Below are 19241 nucleotides of genomic sequence, written 5' to 3' on the forward strand. Positions count from 1 at the left end.
TGATTTGGCATCCTGTCCATTATTTAGGCTCATAACAGGGACTGCCGTATTGGGACAGAAACTAGAATATTTTGACAGAGCGAAGCGATGAAATAGGAATTAGGATTGTTTATGAAAATTGAGTAGCACGTAAAGGTTTTAAAGAAGGTAATGTTGTTAACAAAGAAAGGAGAAGCGTTTTTTTTAATCTTTTTATTAAAAAGTTAAATTACATTTTCTATTTACAATCACGATATTTCCAGTATGATCACATTCAATAGCATTTTTATATAAACAAAAACCATCTAATTTAACAATTTACAAAATTACACATCTTAATTTTGAATTTTAGTTACTCAAAAACAATAATTTATATACTTTTTTTGTGAACATTCTATTCATTCTTTCTTTATAGATATTTTTTAAAAGCCACCGATCATAATGAAATTTACACTTAAGAAAGGCATCTGTTTCCTCTTTCGTATATCGTTTCTTCTTACTGACCCAAACAGCATATAAATAACCAACAATCAATACAGTGGCGCTATTACAATCCTTTTTCGTCCTATATCTGTAACTGAACATTAATGTATTTAAAAAATTGTCCCTCTTTAAGTCACAAGTATGAAATAATACACTTTTGACATGCATCAATACTGTTTGGATGTGCCTGCAAAAATAAAGTATATGCAAACTGTATTCAACATCCTCGCAATGATCACATTTATCACTGTTTCTGATATTCAACATTTTGAGACGATTATTTGTCGCCAGCATATTTAAAGGCAAACTCTCTCCATGATACCAATGAAAGGTTTGTTTATGCTCTCCCATACCATTTTCCAATCCAAAAGTGGGTCATTCTTTCAATTTTGGGACACTCTCTGGCCTTATAAAATTATAACAATCTTTAGAACTTAATTTAGGAAATTTTGCATGGTGATAAACCTTTCTGATTACATTAATTGCCACTGAATAAAATGATGTTGGCACAAATGAAATCTCATTTATTTCCTTCAATTCCAACAAAAACCTAATTCTCATTTTGCAATAGAAATTACTTGAACCAATATCCTTTCTAATATCATTTAGAGCTGTTGAACTGAAAATCGCTAAGGACTTAAAATAAACATTTATAATTCCTAATCCACCTTTTTCTTTCGACAAAGGAGGAAAAGTGTGTGATATATACCAAACATTGGACAAAAACTAGTGAATTAACAATAATACCTCTTTGGAAAATAGATAATTGTCTTTGACTTAGCATATCTATTGATATTTTAATATTTTGAGTAAGGCGAGATCAATTTTCTTCACATGTAACCTCAAAATCACTATAATAAATTATACCAAGAATTTTTATACTTTCAACAGTTTTCAACCAACTGATAGGCCAGATTTTTCTGTTTTCCCATTTCCCAAACCCAATTATACTAGTTTTGTCCTTGTTTAGCTGTGCACCTGTAGCAAGTTCAAACCATTGTCTTCTTTATAACATTCTCCAACTGAATCATCAGTTGACAAGATCACGGATGAGTCTTCTGCATAACCTTGCAGGCATATATTTACACTGTTTTGAAGGCTAGGCCCTGTTATCTTGTTATTATTCTTTATTGCTTTATACAAAGGTTCTTGAAATATACAATATAAGAGCATTGACATAGGGCAGCCTTGTCTTACAGACCTTTTAATACAAAAAGGTGAACTCATAATCCCATTTACCAAAATACTACTTGTACAATCTTTGTACAACATTCTAACTAGAGCCACAAATTCATCTGGTAAACCAAATTTCTTCATTACTTTAAAAACAAAATCCACATTAACTCTATCAAAAGCCTTAGACCAGTCTAAGCTTAATATTGCCAAGTTTTCACTCTTTTGTTGTGCAAGAAAAATTACATCTCGAATCGTATTATTACAAGTCACAATCGACCTTTCCTTCGCTGCACAATATTGTTCTGGGGAGATAATCTTCCCAATAACACATCTTAATCTGTTTGCTAAAACCTTGGCAAAGATTTTATAGTCAACATTCAGTAGAGATATAGGTCTCCAGTTCTCCAACAAGGATAAATCTCCTATTTTAGCTAATAATTTTATTACACCCAAATTTTGACTATCTGACATATATTTCACAGTCACAATGGATTTGAACACTTCCATAACGTCAGTCTTTATTAAAGACCAAAGCTTTTTGTAGAATTCTATAGGAAGTCCATCGTACCCTGGGGATTTTCCTTTACACATCCTCTTGATAGCATCAAAAACCTCAATTTCCTCCAATTCTCTACTTAACAAACTTTTATCTTGATTTAGGACAGAATGGCATAGGTTAAGAAAATAATCTTGAATTTTTACCCGACCAGTTACCTTACTAGACAACTTTTCAAAGTGGTCCTTTATAAAAACAGAAATTCCCTCTGTGCTTTCTATAATGGAGCCATCTGTTTGTTTTATGTTTGTAATGCGTGCATGATTTTTCTTTTTCTCAGCACCAAGAAGATGTGCAGATATCTTTTCCCAATTTGCACGATCATTTAGTTTTGCTCTTATCTTTATACCTTCTAATATTTCATTCTGGATGTCACTAATCCTATTCTTGAGAATCTTAATATTTTCATAATTTACACAGTTTTATAGTTAATGTCACAAAGTTGACGCAATCTTGTTTGTAATAAGTTCAGCAATCCATACTTTTCTTGAGAAATATTTTTACAAAATTTGACAAAGAATGTTTTACATTGTGATTTTTCCCAGTCCCACCATAAAAGTATGTTATTAAATGTACCCTTTTTCTGCTTTATAAACTGCCATACATGTAAAAAAAAATTTCAATTTCATCAGAATCTAAAACTTTAACATTTTACTTCCAATACCCTGTGCCAATTTTTTTGTGTGTTTATGTTTAATTTCAAAACAACCAAACTATGATCTGAAAAACTTATTGGAATGATGTCTGCAGATGTTATGTTATCAAATAACTTTACAGTATAAATCCTGTCTATTCTGGATCCATAGTTTTCTCGTATATAAGTGTATTCTAATATCCTGTTTGTGAATTTATAATTATCTTTCAAAGCAAGGTTTTTCACTAGAGTACTCATAGACTTAGACAGTAAGGCTTTGTTATTATTACTACAATCTCGTGTGCATGTTATACGGTTGAAATCACCCCCCAAAATAAGATAATCAATATTATGTCGCAGGTAATACTATATTTCATTCCTGAAAAAGTCTTCCCATTCAGCAAATTTACTGGCACCAGATGGCGCATACACATTTATAATAGGTATAATACAGTTATTGTAACATACTCTTACACCAACAATTCTACCATTAGTATCCATCTCCTTGGTTAAAAGTTTAACATTTATTTTATTATTTACACATATCATTGTACCTCCTTTTAAATCGATTGAGGGATTGAACACTATACACATAAAATTAGTGAGAAATATTTTTAACATTATGTTCTTAAATCAACAGAATATTAATTTTATAGTACATGATAAGGGACACAACTTTCATTTGTTTAATTACCCCATTTGAGCCATTAATATTTAAAGTGGCGACAGAAAGAGCCATTACAAAGACGAAAAAGGAAACAATTACTTTTTCTTCTTCTTTGACAACCTATCTTTTCCATTCAATTTTTCTTCCTTCCTTTTTTCATTATTGGATTTTCCTCTAATTAACTTTAATTTACCTACAGTATCTAAATCTATATTCCACTGGCCTTTTGGCATCACGTCTGAGCCTTTATCATCATTTTTCAGATTTTCTTCAATATCACTGACTTTATGTACCTCTACATCCATGTCACGTTCTTCAGTAGCACCATCCACTGATTCATCATCCCTATGCACTGAAACCGCTATATTGATTTCCTTAAGATTTCCTGGTTCTTCCTTTACATCAACCTCAACGGGAAAGAGACTTCCTAATAGTATAAGGAATACGAGGTTCATCTTTTGAGGGTTGGCCCTCATCCTCAGTTATTTCCGTAACTTGAGAAGCTCCTTCGGGTGCACTTTTTATTGCAAAAATGTCACTGTCACTATCAGTTAAATTATCACTATTACTTGGAACATGAACCTCCAAGTCTCGTGATCGATCTTCTATTGCGACTGTGTGTTGATGAACAGCAACATCGTCAACATTCTTGGATAAGGGAATGATCACTAGTTGTTCTCCTACTGCTTCGCATAAGTCGTCTATCTGGTCCTTTCGAATGTTGCTGGATTCTTCTTTATCATTTTCAGTACTCTTTCCATCACATGGTTGTTCCACATTTCCTTCATTACCTGTTGCCAGTTGAACATCAGGAGTACCTTCTTCTTCTGATATCCGACCCTTAACAGATTCCTTGCCGGGCATTGCTGGGAAATCATTCAAATTGAAAATATTCAACTTAGGCTCACTATCCTTATTACAGATAACTGCCATATGAGAGTGTCTTCCGCACTTATAGCATGTCTTTTTCTGGCCATTATATAAAAACACAACATTGTAACCACAAATTCTGATGGAGGATGGGATATTTTTCTTTATTTCCATTTTCACAGTGCGTGTTTCATTTTCCAGACCATTCGCTCTCCCATGAGAAAAAGTATCATGTCTTACATGAAGAACTTTCCCATACTGTTCGAGGACACTAATTAAAAGGGAGTCTTTTATATAAGAATGTGCATAACGTATTGATACATAAGTATATACACTGCTCAAATTGACTACTAGGGCCTTTTCACCATTACCGAAATGAATCACTTTGTCTTCGTACTCTCGTATAAAGACATCAAAAACCTTCTCCTCAATAAATTTCACAGCCACTCTGTTATTTGGTATGTTCTGAAACCCTCGTATGTCTTTTTCACTTATTTTTAACTCATTAAATATCACATCACATGCCGACTCATAATTAGGGGGACACAAATATTTTAAACCAACTGTAGTCTTTGGGTTAACCCTTGGAAAGTTGTTTGCCATCATAGCAGGTAGAAAACTCCCAGTTTTCTATGATGACGTCATACCGCCTGAGGCGACAGGAAACCTCCGGCTTGGCGATTCCTTGGAGGTGTATCGAGGCAAACTACGTCTAATAGTATAAACTATGACACAAACAAGTTCACTTGAACACTAGATAGTTCACTGACATCTTACTCACAAGTTGTAGTCGAAATTCATAAGAAAAACCTCGGAAAACGGTCTTAAAATCACAAAAATCGAAGAGCGTTCCAAAATGCGATTGTAAACAACCAAAGTTTCTTCTTTTAGAAGCACTTTTAGTTAAGGAATAGAAGCTAAAATGTGAAAATGGGGAGATGCATAAGGAACAAGAACTGAAGGAAATTGTAGAAAGAGCGAAAAAAGGTGTAGAGATAACAGAGAATGAAGAACGAATAGACGAACGAATGGCAGTTATGATGGAGCAATAAAACAGATGACACCAGGTTTTGTCAAGGAATCGTGAATATGATGGTACAAGCATAAAATTTGACGCCCTTATAGTGTTATAAGAATTAATCAAACTTATATACGTTAGGAGTTTACTCTTATGATTTTACTTGCAGTCAGTGAGCACCTGAATTAGAGAACACAATGGCTAATATAAATACGTCCATTATACATTAACATATCACTTGATTTGGCCAGTGGCCACATTATAACTGAAATGTATATGTGCCAACAATGAGTTGAGTGGTTTATGTTAATGAGCTCTATTACGTTCAACCACATTCTACTGTGTTACGTAAGAATTCTCTTGGGAAATTATATTTATGATCTTAGATTGTAAGTATGATGCGTATGGTAGTTTTTCTGCATCTCTTGTTCAATTGTTCATATAATGATGTGATAAGAGAGACTGGGCAATGGGCATGATTATTCTACAATTAGAATGTTTCAGTAAGATTTTGAAATCATTACTATTACTTGTGAACGTTATGGATAAAGGTACACACAAGAATTCATAGATTTCATTCTAATCGTCATCGCTGTCAAGGAATAGGTCAACCTCATCATTGCAGTCAAAAGTGACTATATTGTCAGAGAAATAGGCTGTTCATACGTGTGGGAAGACTGAAATGTAAATATAATTAGGGGAAACCCTGATAACTGACAGCAAATTATCCTGATATTAATATCACTATAAGTTCACTAAAATTGTTGTGAAATTTGTTGCATAAAGTTATACATAAATAGTTATGGGTAATAATTACCTGTTAAGACTTATTTTTAGTGTTCCAGCTTTCCTCTCTTTATTGAATATATAAAAAAGTTGTAGTGCAATCACACCTTGGCACCCATTTGGGTATCTAAGGAAATTGGCCATTGACAGCATTGTAGTATACCGGTGCTGTTTTGGTATGCGATCTCAAAGTCGTGCTTTTGCTTTTCTATGCGATCTCACCTGATGGTAGCGATCTCACTTCACTTCATGGCAAAGTAAGAACCATTAGATTTAGAAATATATATATATATATATATATATATATATATATATATATATATATATATATATATATATATATATATATACCAGGAATAATTATCTAAGAAATAATAATAAGTCAATGATGTTAGCGTGCGCAGCTGAACATTACCACTTGCCATTACATATGGAGCTTGATGTTTTTATATTTTCGCGAGCGAAGCGAGCGCATGGCATAGCAGGAACCATTAGATTTTCTGATATGCTGTGTTTTTTTTTACCTATTAAAATATTGAAATTGCATACCAAAGCAAATGAATAATTTCGGAGGTCACGTCATAAATGGGATCGCAGACCATAACAGCACCTAGTATACTTTCAGTACCCAGCAAAAAACCACTTTCTGGGATCACGAGCCAGTGCACACATCTATTGTTTATTGCTTGAATACTGTTTATGAAACTGTCAGCCAAGCCCAAAGAGTCGTGTCCATTAACCATCGATTCATTATTGCACCCAACTTTTCTATCATTGAACTATTAAACCAAATTACTATAGAATAGCTATGTGTAAGATTGTATCTCCCTGTGTGCGATTTAGAGAGAGAGAGAGAGAGAGAGAGAGAGAGAGAGAGAGAGAGAGAGAGAGAGAGAGAGAGAGAGAGAGAGAATTGGATTGGTAAGAGGAGGAAATGGGAAAGGGGTAGAGTTGATAGGTGGATGAGTGTGGGAGGAATGAGGGACCTGATGAAGGGAGTAGGGTAACTCGCCTAATCTAAGGTGTATTGGTTCTCAGTGACTACAGCGTAAAATTATAAGAGTAAATTCCTAACGTATACAGTATGTTAAGTAATTCCTATAACTATAAATTACGAATGGGTGTTTTTACCATTGTGTTAGACTGTCGAACTGTCCAACTATTTGCCTCAAAGACATTCCAGATAAACAATGCCACATCAGATAGTAGTAGGTTGTTGCTGTATAGTGTCAGAATGGCACTACCTGACAACCACTGTTTCAAGAACTTCATTTACTGAAAATTTTTGAGTTAGACATACTCCATCACACAGAAACCTTCTGTGTTACCCATTTTTTTTTTTTTTTATCATGAGAGCCAACAAAGTTTACCATGGATCTGCAACGGGAAAATTAGTGAGAAAAATGTTCCCATGTGCTTTACAGAGTAAATTTTTTAAACATATGCATCCGTTTACTTTATGAACAGTTACTTCTTGGGGGAAAATATGTCAGTGTGCTTTATAAACATTAAAATCTATTTCAATAGACTTGAAAACATAGGAATCCATATCTAAATTATGCAATTTTGATAACTAGGAATACTTCTACGCAAAATATGAATTTTGGGCTGCTGATTTGGAAGTCATCTTGAAAAATGGCCGACATCTTAGATTTTCAATTGGCCAATTAGCCATATTTTATTCGTAAGACTAGGAGAACAAGTGTGCCTAATTTGATGATAGTATCATCATTTGAATGAGTTTTCTGTTTTCTCTACACTACACGTAATAAAGATGATGAAGAGTTCATGGGCAAAGGTGCAGTTGTTAAAGCTAATGACATACTACAAGCGGCAAACCGTTACCGCGCGCGGCAGCGGCAAACCGCGAAAGTTTGAACCTGACATACTATAGCGGCAAACCGACCCTTGTCCCAGATGGCAGGCTGTTGCTCTACCATAGAAATATTCACTTCTGCAGACATATTAAAAAAGGTTCACTATTGATATCTGTATATTATTAGGTATTCCTGAAAAAACAGGAGTGTGAGCGAGAAAAGAAGTGCACCTGACGACTGCTTCGAAGCTACTGCAGATCAAAGTCATCACAGGCAGGGTTGTCAACTTTGGGTTGATAGCGAGCTGAGGGAATTATATTAAAAAACAGTTAAATACAGTTTTGCTTTTACCGATAAATATTGCAATAGATAGTACTGTGTAATTATATAATAATAGTATTATCTTGTTAGTTTAAAGCCACTTCTACCCATATTGGTGAAATTGGCATTAATAATGAAGCAATGAAAATATAAGGAAATAATAGAAGTAATACATGGAGATTTTCAACATACTTACATTAGTAGAAATATATATATACCAAAAAAGATAAATGTTTGGCCGCAGCCGCACGCGGCATAGTATGTCAGTAGCCATAGCATAACATGTGTTGACTCTGAAAACAGCGACAGCGCGCGGTCGCAGCATTATTTTTCCCGCCAACATGAGCGGCAGAAAAAAAACAGACAGCGGCAACTGCGACCGTGCGCGGCGTCGGTTTCTCTAGTATGTCAGGTCCCATAGGATAACACATGCTGGCGGGATTTTTTTCGGCGCTGCTGCGCGCGGCAACAGTTTGCCGCTTGTAGTATGTCACTACACTAGAGATGTTTCATCTGCTTTAGGTAATGGGTTGGAAAGTGAAAGAAAACTCTAAGGTGAGGGATTCTGGAAAAGGAAATATTACTAATAGTGAAAAAGAAGGTATCCCAAAGGTATTAAGCATAGTAAGGATGAAAAGAAAGGCTAGAGGAAGGAGGAGAGGAAAAGTTAGTGATGTAAAGAAATAAAAAAAATGCCAAGAAGAGAGTGAGGGTGTTCACGAATGCAGGGAAGTGGTATGCAAGGAGAAAGGTAAAAAAATATGATTAAGGAAAGAACGCAAGTGTAGGATAAAATTGTTGTATTCAAATGAGGAAGAGGGAAACAAGAAGTAACTCAGTAGTTTAGATGATAGTGAGAGTGGATTTGAAGAAGTATGTAAGTGTGTACATGAGAGAGGTATCTTGGTGTGAAAAATTTAAAGAACCTAATAGTAGTTATATCAACAGACGCCTTCCACGAGTCGAATCAGTGGCTGTCTATTCCCATTTGGACAATGCCAGTGGCGAAGAATCCAATCCGAAGGACTTGCCAGCTGGTATGCAGCATGTCCCGAAAATGCTATGCTGATTAAATCACTTGAAGTGCTTTTATTTGTTCCTCTTCAAGATATCAGCAACACGTTTGAACAATTGCGTAAAGAACAAGCCGACAACGAACTTCTTATTGATCAAGCCGATCCTTGAGTTGTTTTTCCAGCAATTAAGGAAAAATATTATTATGTTAATCAACGCCTGAAGAACCTCGAATATCTTCGTGGCATTGCCCAAAATTTATAGATTTTCTAAATTGTCCGTTCATTCTACATATATTTTCGATATGTTACGTTTAAATTTTTTCTTGTCTTACTATGTCTTTTCAGTTGCACTAAGTTAATATATATATATACATATATATATATATATATATATATATATATATATATACGTACATATATATATATATATATATATATATATATATGTAAATTATGATTTATTTATTTTCTATTTTCATACTTATGACTGTCATATATTTTATTAGAATGAAATAAAAAATATGCTTCACTGAGCTGAATTTGGGAGATATAGGCATAATGTTGCATTAGTCATAATGTCCATCAGCCATAATGTCCGTAGGCAAATTGAGGGAATGAGAAATATGTTGTATTGTTTGCTTGGGTATAAATATAAGAAAAACGCTGTATAATTTTATATCCAAGTGTGAAGATGAGAATGAATGATAACATTTGTAGCGAATTTTATTTAGATAAAGATGGTTGACTGAGTACCAAGGTGTGGAAAGGAGTGCCGTTAGTTATGAGAAAGTATAAAAATTGCCACGTGAGATAGATATTACAGGGAATCAGAATAGATTTGACAAGGGTGAAAATGTACGAGTGAGTTTCGAAAATAATGGTATTAATACAGATGAATGATACTTATAGTGAGTGCGGTTTAGGTAAGAGTGTCTGAATGAAAGTATGGCAAACATGATACAGAGCAATAGGAGAATGATACGTAGTATGCATGATTCTTTTGTAAATTCGTAAAATTGCTTGGATGGAATGGATGAATTGCTTACAGAAATAAGCGAGATTTTAAAACAGAATGTCAATGGGGTAGATGAGGTCATGCATGATATTTTAAATGATAGTGATATTGATGGAAATCTTAATGCAGTGAATGATAATGATATGGATAATGTAAATAAGAAAGTATATGATGTCCCAGTTACTTGAAGCAAAGGTCCTGATCCTGAATATGAATTGGTAATGAAGATAAGTCATGGTTTCTGTGAAAATAGAATTCAAGGGTGTTGTGTTTGATTTGGTATCCAACCACAATTGCAGAGAGAATCTTAAAAACCGAGACAACAACTCATCATAGGAATTGGACTGCTCTAAGTGGAATCGAATGTGGGATAAGGGTGGTATATAAGTGCATTTTTAAGGGAGTGAGAAAGCTTCATAATTTAGGCTATATTGGACAAGTGATGATAGCCTTGAAGAAACCAAGTTGAACCAACTATAGGGTATGGGCCTTCTTTAAAGGAATTTGGAAGCAGGTTTAATTGGTTATAGGATGTTGTGAAACCTTATAAATGCTCATCCTGGCATTTCAAAATAAATCTAAAAAATTCCATTTATCCAAAATTTCAAAGCATCAGTTTTCATTTGTGTTATATGTAGAATATGTTTATATATTTTATGTTATAGCTTTTGTGAGAAAGGTTTATTTTGGAATATCAAATGTCAATGTTAAGATTTAAAAATGGCAAAGATTAAAATCATAGGTATCGTTGTATTCTAAAACAAGAGTTTCCGGTAGTTTCTCAAAAATTACCGACGACACCAGCTTTACTTATTACATGATGTAGTTCACCTTGAACATTCTGGAATTTTATAGAAAACGTCTATCAGATATATAAAGAAAACGCACAGGCATCTGAAAAAGAAAAAAAAATGTCAACCATTGCGGAATTAAGACTGCTATTGTGGAGACATTTTTATAACATCTGTTGTGACACTGTCTATTCACTTCCACTTTTACAACGCTACTGATTTTTTGAAGAAAAAACTCGAAAGGCTTGGAAAATCGGAAACAATGTTTCTGATTATCATCTTTTACTTTTTTAACTTCATCCTTATCTGAGTCTCAAATCATTGTGACTTTAAAATCACTGACTGTATTACTTTATGAATTTGTGTTTGTTATTATTAATAGGTGATCTATGAGTTCATATGAATTTTGTAAATACTATAAATATTATCATTAATCTTAAAATATAGTGATTGTTATACAATTATGTTTGCTGGTCATTTTTTTTCTTTCGTTGTTACTTTTTGCCATTTTCTATTCTAAATTGATTATAAAGGGAAGAAAACATGAAAGCAGATTTCCTATAATCTACATTTTAATATAGCTGACCGTCACAATTTATCGAAACTTGTTTATTAATTTCTCCTCTTCTACGTAATTTTGGATTTTATTTTCACTGCCATAGCTTTTATAATGAATTGTAATTCTATCATTCAACCATTGTAGCTCTGACTAAGCCATGTGAAGGTGGATGGAACCAGATATTGTACTGTATATATATATATATATATATATATATATATATATATATATATATATGGGTGTGTGTGTATGAGTGTCTACATATATGCATACATAGTATATACCGGCAATTGTAAAATGTACACCCATGCATGCCAGCATAAATTTTTGTGCGCTGAATGACTTATTTAATAGCCAGTATTGCATATGAATTTGTATGAAAAATAAGTGGTTACTTGAATCACTTCTATAACCTTGCGTGTTATTGTTCTATGGCATCGCATACAAAAAGGACCAAAATCAAGGTTATTTTTTCCCTCGTTCTCGTCAGGTAGATATGATGCAACCCATGCACAACTTACCTTGTGTAATTATGTAGCCATTCTTGGATTAGAAAGATCATCTTTGCATACGTCATCTCATCGCATATGTGACAGTTTCTCGAATTTCTGAGACTTTTCTCTTATAAAAGATAATACCCCATCTCTAGCATAGGGCTGTACTGTATAGTTTTTCTTATAATTCAATTCTGAATAAGCAAAATGAACTAACGCCGGCTGTCCTTGGATCCTTCACTATCACAATTATATTCAAGTCTGGGTTGATTGGTTTATATGCCGTATTTTCATCTTTATAATTAATATATTTTTGCACTTGTATCTCGGTGAACATGGGACTTGGAGGTACGATGCCTACTAGAAATTCTTATAAACGACACTGCAAATAATTCAAATTTTATCTAAAGACAATAAGAAAAAGGAAAGATAGAAGGCAAATGTCTTTTCTATGATATCCAGTGACATGAGACTTTCAAATAAAAAGGCCGGCGGATAATGTTTTTGAATAAAATATTCGAGATTTAGAAAGATCATGAATATGTCTAATTTAGATTATCAATGTTGTTGTTCCTTTTTAATATAACTTAGTTTGTCGCTTGGTTCAGTCTCTGAAATATGATGAGATTGATCTGCTCAGCTTTTGCTTGATGGCCGATTACATAAATTACTATCGTCGGCGCAGTATGTATAGATATATATATTATTTTAGGTTATAATTCTCACGATTTGAGAACTATTATAATTATCTCTAGTAAATAATTTGAATTGCAGATAAGCCATATTTATAGGTTTTTAGCAGCACTTTTAAGACATGCCTCCCACACCTACATACATTCATACACATATGATATATATATATATATATATATATATATATATATATATATATATATATATATATATATATATATATTTCAAACAGGCGCGAATAAAATAGATTAGTCACATGTGTTTTAACAAAGTTCTCATATATGTGTATATGTGTATATATATATATATATATATATATATATATATATATATATATATATATGTGTGTGTGTGTGTGTGTGTGTGTGTGTGTGTATGTGACATGCTTAATACCTTGGAGGATGTTATTTTCCTCCAAGCTAAACACTGATGTTGTTGTACCTCCTTATTTCCTCAGGCAATTACAGCTGTCTTCAAGCGGCATTTGAGCTGCGCCGAAATGTAGGATACCATTTAGTTCAGTCCTACTTGCCCACTTCCCTCATAGTAGTGGTGTCTTGGGTCAGTTTCTGGTTAGATATCGATGCCATCCCGTCAAGAGTCACTCTTGGGGTCACCACCTTCCTCACAGTGTGCTCAGAGTCAACCGCCTTCAGAGATAAAATGCCAATGGGTGAGTATACTGTACAGTTGATGATGGAAGCGGTGGAATCTTACTGGTAGTTTTTAATGTAAGTTTTGTGATTCTAACATACTTTAGAAAAATCTAGTTGAGTGATGTAAAAATCGCTGCCGCAACTAAATTTTGCATGTCAGAAGAATTATCAAATCAATCACGGGTATTTGTGAGTAAAGAAATGTTTCATGTCCTTGTATGTGCTCAATCCAATGAATTTTTCATACATCTGTAATTCAAATAACCATAGAAAAATGTTTTCTTATATTTTTCTAACCATCCTGAAATAATTGACTATTTTGAAGTTAAGGTCTATTTTACAAAGTGATAGATTACTATATATGGCAAAAAGAACAGGCACACTTTGGTGCGAGTGAGGGGGTGAAGGTAATTTAATTTTCTTAACAAAAGTGTTTCAAATAAACTGATAAAAAGAAATTTATTGAAGGCTTTTTTAGTAAACAGAAGGGGATTAAGAAATTCTTGGATTTGTCTGTGCACGAGTTCTACAGGGAAAGGATCTTGAGGACCTTAAGAATGTTGCGTGTTTCGGAGTGAGACAGTCAACGGAATAATTATTAGACTTAAACCAGAGTCTATCTTATAACCAACAACATAAAATTTTATTCATCGTATGATATGGGCCCTTTGCTCAATATCTCTCTCTCTCTCTCTCTCTCTCTCTCTCTCTCTCTCTCTCACACACACACACACACATATATATATATATATATATATATATATGTACATATATATATATATATATATATATATATATATATATATATATATATATGTACATATATATATATATAATTTATATATATATATATATATATATATATATATATATATGATTATTATTATTATTACGATTAGCGAATTACGTAAATTCCCGAGCTTTAAAACTCAACTGTTTTATTTTACATAAGTCTGATACAGACTAGAAATACACCGAACTCAGAGAAAATTACGCAACTCCCAGACGGCAGTGTATATGAACACTGAATATCTAAAAGGTATGATTAAATTACTTGAACTATTCTAACTAACCTCTTACTTCGGTTGTTAGTCAGGGATAGCGAGCAAAGTACTGTATCAAGTATTGGTGATCGAAATGATACACACTTTACAAAAATAAATATATTCTATAAAGAGTTACAACAATTCAATATTAACACCAAAATTAAATCACTCTAAAAATAAATCAGAACTAGACCTGACAGTTAGACAAAAAATATTATGCTCTATAAAATTAAACATTCACTTGTTTCACTAGAAATGAATTTATGAAAAATATTTAATTTTGACAATTGATAAAAAGATGACAATTTAATACTATGAAAAAAATCAAATTTACTCTTACATATACCAAACTGATACTCCTACGTCCTTTGGCTCACATAAAATTACCGAACGGTTAAGCAAAATAAATACACTACACTGTTTAATCTACATCTCACAGGGCTAGTTACAAAAACTTTATAACATAAATTCACTTACATTAACCCACTTCACTTGAATTAACATCCAATAATATCACCAACGTTTGAACAACACTATACACAATATATGTTGGATAGAAATAACTTTTCATATTTGAGAGGATACACCATGCACACTTGAGAGGAGAGAGGGCAGGCAGACGTTGGCACTTTCAAAAGGATAGGCTGGGTCTCTTCTGCTTCTTATGCATTGCTAGGTAGTATGTATATTAACTTAATTCGTCTAGAAATTTCTAGTAAATCATTCTCGGGGCATGGAGGCATGGCTCTGGTGGCGTAAGGTTTCCAACTTATTAATTTGAAAAAGGGGACTAAGTTGCTAGCGAGACAACTCTCTCTCAGCTAACTCCACCCACTTTCCTCTCGTAACATTAAAAAAAAAAAGAATAAACGAAATCTAGAATTTTCATGTCATTTATAACCATGTGGAAAAAATTACGAAATCCCTCGCGATACCTCGTGTGTGTCACATAGTGTACCTAAGAGAAATTACGACTTCATAACAAAACTACTTGAAATAAAAAGTTAATTCTTAAAAATAACGCAAGTTTACTTATACTGAACTGAATAAAAATACAATGAAATGAATGACGAAAGTCTTATGTGATTTACATACATTACTTAATTCTACGTAAGTGGAACTCACCTTACGAGCTGGCTATATATATATATATATATATATATATATATATATATATATATATATATATATATATATATATACTGTATATATATGTGTATATATATGTGTGTTTGTGTAATATATGGATATATACACACTCTTTTTTTAAAAAAGGGAACATGGAAAATGGACATAGAAAAGCTCAAATGGGGAACATAAAACGTGTTCGCCTAGCATTCACATGGCAGCAGATCGATCCCAGCCCGGAACCGTGGGTTTAAGCTGTGTACTTGGGAGGATACTGCTGTGTTTGGGCACCACATTGGGGGATTGTGCTTGCCCGGCTGACGTTCTGGTGAACATCTATTCTGATGAAACTGGAACTGAAAAGAAACACATTTAACCTTTAAAAAAAGTTGATTCAATTAAAGATGTTACAGTGCTAAATAAGTTAAAGTCAAGCGACCCTATTATGGTGAGAATTAAAATTTGTCTAGATCTTAGGAAAGAAAGGGAAAAACTAATTCTAAAAAAGAAAATAAACACACTTGTAATAAGAGAAACATCTAATGTGCTTAGTTTAGCAATATAAGATAAGTACTCCCAGTTACATGATAGAATTGAAGCAGCTAAAGAAGAAATGAAGAGTAATTTAACAAAATTTGTATTGGAATTAGCACACGAGATAGGTGGAAAAGTGCCTAAACAATATCAAGGAAAACTATCAGAAAATACCAAAACCTAATAAAGAAAAGATTGGAAATGAGGGTAAGACCTAAAGGAGATGAAAAAGAATTAGCAGAAATATCCAAAAACAATAAACAAATTAGAAATACAATACATTCGTAAACAATCAGATGAAAATTGAGGAAATTCTAAAGCAAAGAAGAAGCAACAAATTGATAAAAAAGAAAAAAAAAGACTTGTAACAGGGCGTGAACAGATATTTACTTTAGAGGATGAAAATGTAAATATCAACAAAAGAGATGGAGAAATAAAAAGTGAAGAGGATTTTTATACAATACTATACAATAATAAATAACTATAATACTACTGTATAATAAATAACTTTGCTAATGGAAATAGTGAAACATCTGAGGCAGTACCAAGATTAACAGTAGGAGAAGTAATGAAAGCACTGAAAGGCAACGAAAGAGGCAAAGCAGCAAGAAAAGATGGTCTAATGATGAATTTGATAATAGATGGAGGACATTTCAGGTGGCTAAAATTCGCTTAACTTTACACAAAATGTCTGCAAGACTGTTTTATATCTTCATCTTTGTATAACTCTATCATTATACTAATTCACAAAATGGGCGACTCAAAAGACCTGAAAAATAAAATATTTACAAAGATCATATTAGGCAGAATAAAAAGACAGGTAGACTTTAATCAACGAAGAGAGCAGGCAGGCCTTAGAAGTAGGTATTCAACAATAGTCTATATTCAGGTAATGAACCGGCTAATGGGAATATCAACATAGTAGAGCTATAATTTATAGGCTATGAGAGTGCTTTTGATTCTGTCAAAACTTACATAGTAATGAAACACCATCAAAGCCAAGGAAGACATGAATTTTAATGTTAAAACATTTGAAGATATTTATACATGAAGTACAGCAATCCTGAAACTACGTAAACATAGTGAGCAAATACGGACTGAGAAAGAGACAGGGAGACCCCATCTCTCCTAAATTATTCAAAGCAGGCCTAGAAGAAGTTTTTAAGAATTTAGATTAAGAAAATGTAGTAATTGATATTAATGGGGAATACCTTAACAACTTGAATTTTGTAGGTGACATAGGTCTAGTTAGTGAATCATGGGATGAATTACAAAAGATGATATAAGATTTGAATAAAGAAAGAAGAAAAATAATTATGAGTAAAACTAAGATAATGTTAATGAATATACAGATACAACAAATAAGGGTTATGGACGAACTTCTATAGATTGTTGATGGATAAATGTACATAGGACAGGCAGTAAATGTTTCCTTAGGACATGAGACCGAAATTAAAAGAAAAAAAATATGGGAGGGAGAGCTTTTGGTAAACAAAAGGCAATTATGAAATGTAAAATGCCCCTTTCTCTAAAAAAGAATATTTAATCAGGTGGTCCTACCAGTATTAACTTATGCATTAGAAACTTAGAGCTTTACTAAAGCTTTAGAACATAAAAAAAGTAATGTTGAGATTAACAAAAAACAGCAACATAGATACGTGAACAAACTAAAGTAAAGGATATTCTAATAAAAAATAAGAAAAAATGGTCATGGGTAGGATGGAATGAAAATTATAGATAATAGATGGACAAAAAAAAAAAAAAAAATACAGAATGGGTCCCTGTAGAATGCAAACGAAGCAGGGGTGGGAAGAGAAGACGGATTGACAAGCTAAGAGAATTTTCTTGTATAGACTGTTATAGAAAGACCATAAACAGACGGGAGTAGAAGGACATGTCTGAGGCTTTTTTCCTGCAGTGGACTAGTAACAGCTGATGTTGGAGTGGGTGGGTCTTTCTTAGCATCATTATTGAGTTTTTAACGGATTGCAAAGTGTTGTTGTTGATGGGCACCATAGTGAGTATAGGAATGTGATATCTTGTGTTCCTCTGTGTAGAGTTCTTGACCTATCAATTTTCATAATATATACACATGACATTGTGTTTGGCCTAGAAAACAAACTTGTTTCATTTACATATGATGCTATTCCCTTAATAGAGATCTAGCTACAATTAGCGTTTGGTGCAAATTATGGGACAAGAAGTTGAATTCTAACAAAACTCAAAGTATGATTGTAACTAGGTCGAGTACAGTGCTCCTTAAACATCCGGATCTCAGCATTAATAATGTTTCTTTAACGCCGTATGATTCATTTTTAGGTGTAGTTCTCGATATCAAATTTTCTTTTGAAAACACTGCCGGTCTGTCTCTTATTCAATTGTAAAAAAAAAAAATGGTTTATTAAGAAAGGTTCAAATGTGCAACAAATGTTTTTATGTTGTACAAGCTAACATAAGGCTCTTTATATATATATATATATATATATATATATATATATATATATATATATATATGTATGTATATATATGTATATATATATATATATATATATATATATATATATAATTTATATATATATATATATATATATATATATATATATATATGGGTGTGTGTAAACAAATACACACATATATATATTATTACTAGCTAAGCTAAAGCCAAGTTGGTAAAGCGATATGCTATAAGCCAAAGAGCTCCAACAGGGAAAAATACCCCAGTAAGGAAAGGAAATAAGGAAATAAACTACAAGAGAAGTTATGAATAATTATGATAAATATTTAAAGAACAGTAGCAACATTTAAACAGATCTTTCATATGTCTATAAAAAGAGCCTTATGTCAGCTTGTACAACATAAAAACATTTGTTGCATGTTTGAACCTTTGAAGTTTCACAGAATCAACTACCTGATTAGGAAGATCAATCCACAACTTGGTCCCAGCTGGAATAAAACTATTATAATACTGTGTAGTATTGAGCCTGAAGATGGAGAAGGGCTGA

The 19241-nt window shown here is 32.8% G+C and overlaps 1 protein-coding gene across 2 annotated transcripts in view; it reads left to right on the forward strand.

The window, feature by feature from the left end:
• Positions 1–19241, forward strand: part of LOC137622218 (glycine receptor subunit alpha-4-like) — a 300662-nt gene that overhangs the window by 267586 nt on the left and 13835 nt on the right. For both annotated transcript variants that reach the window (XM_068352710.1, XM_068352702.1), the window contains one exon: positions 13333–13548. In XM_068352710.1, the coding sequence (XP_068208811.1) occupies positions 13333–13548 (216 nt within the window). The remainder of the gene's footprint in view (positions 1–13332; positions 13549–19241) is intronic.

This window comes from Palaemon carinicauda, chromosome 2 (assembly GCF_036898095.1).
Source record: "Palaemon carinicauda isolate YSFRI2023 chromosome 2, ASM3689809v2, whole genome shotgun sequence".
Lineage (NCBI taxonomy): Eukaryota > Metazoa > Arthropoda > Malacostraca > Decapoda > Palaemonidae > Palaemon > Palaemon carinicauda.